Source organism: Bos grunniens, chromosome 25 (genome assembly GCF_055505025.1).
Source record: "Bos grunniens cultivar Pamir isolate PY7600 chromosome 25, Bosgru_T2T1.0, whole genome shotgun sequence".
NCBI classification, from domain to species: Eukaryota; Metazoa; Chordata; class Mammalia; order Artiodactyla; family Bovidae; genus Bos; species Bos grunniens.
Window position 1 is genome coordinate 27,236,610 of NC_141189.1, and position 6,000 is coordinate 27,242,609.

General features: G+C 56.0%; 1 protein-coding gene across 1 annotated transcript in view; it reads right to left on the reverse strand.

Moving 5' to 3' along the window:
• The window catches only part of XYLT1 (xylosyltransferase 1), a 347,744-nt gene extending 342,403 nt beyond the window's left edge, over window positions 1-5,341 (reverse strand). Inside the window, exon 1 of the mRNA XM_086376949.1 lies at window positions 4,838-5,341. Within this exon, the coding sequence (XP_086233075.1) occupies window positions 4,838-5,200 (363 nt within the window). The 5' untranslated portion in view covers window positions 5,201-5,341. The remainder of the gene's footprint in view (window positions 1-4,837) is intronic.
• Window positions 5,342-6,000: the final 659 nt, after the last annotated feature.

Below are 6,000 nucleotides of genomic sequence, written 5' to 3' on the forward strand. Positions count from 1 at the left end.
CATACGAAGAGTTTCTTTTTAAGAATAATGGCTCACATCTGAGCATTTATTATGTGCCAGGCACAAACTAGCTCACACGTCTTTCTACATTTCATCCTCACATAACCCCATGAGGTGGCCCTGATTTTCAGAGGAATGAAGTTAGAATAACTTGCCAAAGATCCCAGGGACGGCCCAGAACAGAGCCAGGATCTGAACCTGGCAGGAGCGGACTCAAGGGTAGTTAACAGAGGCCTTTGTCCCCTGAGTATCCCTCCCTGTGGTTCAAATGGTAAAGAATCTGCCTGAGATGTTGGAGACCTGGGTTCAGTCCCTGGGTTGGGAAGATCCCCTGGAGAAGGGAATGGCAACCCACTCCAGTACTCTTGCCTGGAGAATCACAAGGACAGAGAAGTCTGGCAGGCTACAGTCCATGGGGTCACAAAGAGTCAGACATGATTTAGCAACCAACGCCTTTCTGTCCCTTGTACTAGGGCCTGGCACAGGTTTCCTGTGACTTTTCACCTGCTCCCACAGCCCTTCCTTTGAGCTTGGGTTTTATGAGGTTGAGTTTGTATTTACTTTTGCATTTTCCTCAAATGGTTTCCTCAAACCATTCTCTTTGGTTCTGGTAGATAGGGACTGCAAGCAATAGAAGTGGGAGATGCAAATGAAAAAAATGAGGATTTATCTTAAGTGACAAGTCTTAGGGCGGAGTTGACCAAGCTAGAGACCAGGACAGCCCTGACCCTGGGCAGTCCAGTTATGATGGCACCGTGCATTTTCCTCTTTCTGCATGTAGATTTAATGCCCCGTTGATCATAAATAGCTCTGGGTGGGAGGACAGACACTTGCTTAAGGATATGTTGTTTTCTGGGGAAATACACACACACACACACACACACAATGATGTCAGATATCTGGTCGAGATCAAAATAATTTCCTTTTCTATTAAGAGGATGGATCAAAGTTGGACAATCCCCAGCAAATAGGAACTTACAGTTTGGCCTCCTATTTGCAAAACAGCAAGCATCTGTCACTCAACCTTCTGGAAGGTTAAAATAAAAAGAACTGATGAACTAGAGAGAACGTCTAAAGTGTAAGAAGACTGGAAGGAAAGTGAATGTAAATATTACATATACATATATGCAGATAATAATTTCTACTTTTATTTATCTATTTTATTTAACATTTTTTCAGGATATGATTAAGCAGATGGCAGCATTTGCATCAAGATAAATATTGTTCAATGATGCATATTTCTGTATACAAAGTGTAATGCACTGCTCAAGCAAAATAAAACTCCATTGAGAGTGTGAGAAAAACGAACCATCAATAAACTACCCTCTGTTCTCTCTGGTCTCAAAACATTTGGATAGAAAGAAAAGCTACGCCTCTGAGGCTGTTAGAACCAGAGGCGATCTGGATACAGTGAACCAATTTTTCAAAGTCACTGCCAATGTCTGAAAAAGTCCTGAGTTATCTGAGTAATGTGAAGTATGAGGAATTTCTGCCGAAAAATCAACATTTCAAAGGGGTCAGACAACACAGAAAGACCATTCTACTTTAAGTGTGTGTATGTGTGTGTGCCTGTGCCTGTGTCTGTGTGTGTCAGGACAATAAAAAATTAGGTTTCTTAAATGAAACTTACTGAGTAATAGTTTATCTAAGGATTCAAGCAATAATGTGAGGACTTCAGAGGATCACTGGAGGCAAGGGGAAAGAAAATAAACATTCATTACATTAACACACAGCTCCTTTCATTCTCCCGCAAACTGATTCAGAACCTGTAGTGTGATCTTTCTGACACTCTCCTCGACGTTTTCCCTCCCTTTATAAGTGAGCCCATCTGTTTCCTACATTCTGAGATGACAGTAAAACCCAGAGCGTACTGAAGACCCCATGAAGGAATGAGTGCCACAGCCACGGAACTCAGCTGCCATCCGCCCAACAATTCTAATCTGTAAGAGCTTTGGGAGAGGCTGAGAGGCAAAGCCTGCAAATCTTTCAGGGAAATGCCCGTCTCGCCACCACCCGCAAGCTCTCTGGCTCTGTCTGCTTGAGAAACTTGGTGTTTCTTCTTGGCTTCTCAAAAGGCACCAAAACGACAATCAGGCCCTTCCACTGGGATGCAGCTCCCCAAACAGAAAAAGTACAAATGCAGAAGCTCTGGAAAGGTGAGCACAAGGAAGCAGCTAAGTCTAGTTTAGAAAATAACCTGAACACAGTGTCGGCCTGACACTCTTTGAGACATACCCACCACCACCACCACCACCAGTGCTGAGTCTCTCTGCACCCAAAACCACAACTGCCCACCCCACCCTCTTCAGAGCACAGAGATGAAGCATCATCTCCCGAGCATGCGCCTAACTAGCTCTGGAAAATCACGGGGATTTTTTTTTTTTTTAAGTCCCACTCCCCAATCTCCCTCCGAAGCATCACGCACCAGCAGCCAGTGCGGGGTCTGCAAACAGACCGCATGTTCTGAGGGCCTCAGTGGCCTGCCCAAAGGGTCTGGTCCTCTCCTCCTAGGCTGCAATTTAAGCTCAGGCAAAGCCAGACTTTGGGAACAGCCTGCCCCCTTCTGGTCTCCTTGAGCTCCGTGGAAGGGCAGGGGCTGGGTGGGCACAGCTACAGGAGGATGGGCCCCCGGCTCCACCCTGCAGGTCTGCGCTGTGATTTCAGGATCTGACAGGGCACGGGGGTAGACATCATCGGGGAAGGGAAGAGCAAGGACATGGACAAACAGATTAAATATCCAGTACAAATCCAGGTGAGACGGCAGTGAACAATTGCATGGTAGACAGCCACAAAGAAGGGGGGAGGACAGAAAAAAGGGGACAAAAAATACAGGTGTGTCTATATCGGAAGAAACTGAGAGCCTGGGAGGTGTGTGTAGGGGGACAGTCACTGAACTTGCAGACAAGAGCAGAGTTTCAGAAAAGCAAAGCACCTCAGCTGCTGGAAGCGGCATTCTAACAGGAATAGAAAAGGAAAAGAGGCACGCTCTCTCCTACCTTCCCAACTGCTAACCTCAGCGCAGCCCAGCTGGAGGATGAGAGAAGAAGATGCAGAACTGAACACCCAGAGAGCAGGTGTGGATGTAGGCTCCAAAATGTCAGAGACCCAAGAAGGAATCAGCCAACCAGGCTTGCTTCCCTCCCTCCACTTGTTTCAACAGGTGGTATGTGCATGGGGAAAAGCACCTCCTGACGCCCATCTGGACCCCAGATGCAAAGGATACAGTTAGCCCCACGCTTCCATGGCCATCCTACATGTTCCCACACTGGGCTAGCAGTGCATGTCCTGAACCTCCTCCCACCCCACCTCCCTGAAGGGCTCCGACTCCACAAAGAACTTCTAATTGCATTTCTGCCCAAACACATCACTATCCACTCCTGGAGTTCAAAGGCAGTGTCTGAGAGTACCCTTTGCTACAAATAAGAGGCATTCGGAACATTCTGGTTCCCCACCGGGACTCTCACTCCATCCTCCTCCCTGGGAACGGGGAAAAGACTTCTCCCTGCTACCCACACAGACCAGCCAGCAACGTGAAATGCCATCGCATCACGCCTTGGGCTGGCTCAGCCCACAGACACAAAGAACTGCACTCTGGCAAAGAGGGTCGCCTCTCTGCCTCCAAAGAAGTTTGGCAGATCAAAGGGCATCACGCTGTGTCTGAAGGCAGCCTTCAGTGAAGGCTCCCAAAGTGACAGGTGACAGAGACATGCATTCAGTGCCTAAGAGCCTGAAATTACCCCCTGGTGTCTAATGTCCCCAAGGGTTGGGAGAAGCTCTGTGGGCAAGCAGCAGGGATGAAGATACAGACACATCAGGCAGATACAGACACATCCCTAAGCTTGAAGACAGACACGCCCACAGGTGCTGAGACCCTGGCTCAAAGGTGGGGACTCTGACCTCTCCTGTGTGCTCTGAGTTCAGTGGGCTAAGCAAGGCGGGCCAAATAAGGTGTGAAGGGCCTCCCGGGAGAGGTCGTGGGCAGGGTAGAAGACACCCAGATGGCCCCAGAAGATCTGCGGAGGGAACAGTTTCAGAGCCTGGATTGTTCACACCCAAGGAGGTGCAAAGTAAACCCACAGAAGCCTAAGTTGAGGTGCTGTGATCTGATACACAGCTGGTGACAGGAACGAGCCACACACTACGACAGAGAGCTGGACACAAACGCCTAGGAGAAGGGGCCATGCCCTGATACTGGAGACAGGGAACCAGGAGAGAGCAAGGTTAGACATGGACAAGGTAGAGACAGGAGTCTCAGGCATCCAGGGATGCAAAACAGGAGACTCAAAGTAAGACCGGGCACTGGAGACAGAGTCTTGACTCCGGGGCACGGGTGAGGACTTGGGATCAGACCCCTCTCAAGCCAGGCAAAGACAACGAGGCAGCAGACGGAGGACTGAGTGGTGTGCACCCAGCTAGGCAAAAACCAGAGATGCGCTGAGCACCACCGCCGGAACAGCGGCTGCGGATCCCGGCACGGTCCAGGGTCTCAGACCCGGAGTGAGGCAGCAACACCCACAAGCACAGAGCAAGTCGGGGCGCCTAGCTAGAGTGACGGGGATAGGCACCCAGCCAGGCTCCGGTAACCCCTAAAAGCGCCTCCTTGGAGATAACTTCCCCAGACCCCCAGGGGGCAGTCCTCAGACTCGGGATGGGGCAGGGACCCAGCCCCTGCTTCCAGGGGAAAGAGATGTGGGGCCAGCAGGCTTGGGGAGTCCCGATCTGATGAGTGGGGTTCAAGGGCTGGGGGTGGTGGGGGGGCGTGGGGTCCGGCCGTCTGCCCTCCGGTTTCCCTCCCTCCATTGCTCCCTTCAGGACGCGAGCCGAAAGGGCATCTTACCAGCGCCCGCGCGGCCAGTGCCCCTCGGCTGGCCGGCTGCTGCGCGCGGGGTGCTCTGGGGCCGCCTCCCCGAGCCCGCGCCGGGGGCCCCCGTCCTCCTCCTCCGCCGCCGCCGCCGCCGCCTCCTCCTCGGGCTGCAGCCGGCTCGGCGGGCAGGTCCCGGCGCTCGCGGCGCGGGGCCGGGGCCGGGGGCGGCTGCTCCGCACCGCCGGCCGCTGCGCCCCCGCGGCGCTCCCCTGCCCCGGAGTCGAGGCTGCTGAAATTCCACACGACCAGCGTCTGCAGCAGCAGCACGGTGAGCGCCGCGAGCAGCGCCGAGTGCGAGCGCCGGGCCAGCCTCCGGGCGCACGGCGCCGCCACCATCTTCGGAGCACGGCGGGCGAGCGGGGCGCGGGGACCCGGGGCGCTCCGGGCCGCCCCCGCGCTCCCCGCGGCTCCCGCGGCCGCCGCCGCCGCCGCCTGGGCTCCCGCTCGGGCCGCCGCCGCCGCCTCGGCTAGCCGCTGCTCCTCCTCCGCCGCCGCCGCCGCTGCCGCCGCCGCCGCCTCCACCGCCGCGGCGCGGAGTTTTCAGACGGGCAGGGACCCGGACGTCACCAGGAGGAGGGGAAGGCGGGGAGGCGGGGAGCCGGAGGCCGCGGAGGGGGGCGGCGGGTGCGCGCGCTCGGGCGGGGCGCGCGGGGAGGGCGGGGGCCTCGCCCGCGGGGCTCCCCCGCCCCGCAGCCCCTGCCCCGGGCCCGGGGGCGCGGGGGGCTGGGGGCACGGGGCCCGGGGGACGTGGGCCGGGGCGGAGAGGGGCGGGCCTGGGGGCGGGGCGAGGGAGGGAAAAGAAGGAGGGAGAGGAAGGGGGCGTTGGCGAGCAGAGGGGGCCCCGGGTCCCCCGGACCCCGGCGGGAGTGGGTGGGGGGAAGGGGGACAGTCCCCGCCCGCGGCCGAGGAGACGAGGCCGGAGGCATAAAAGGAAGAGGGAGCTTGGGGTGAGGGCGGGCCCGCTCAGAATTTAGGGGAGGTCGGGAGGCTCGGGGGTCCTGAGATCCAGCCTTCCATGTGGGAAGCAAGCCCGAAACAGCTGAGTGGAGCGAGCTCCCCGCCCGGAGTTTGCGGTCCAGGCGTCTTCTCTGGGCAGAGACTGCTTGGCAGGTGGAGACGCGAGAAACGTGTCAGGG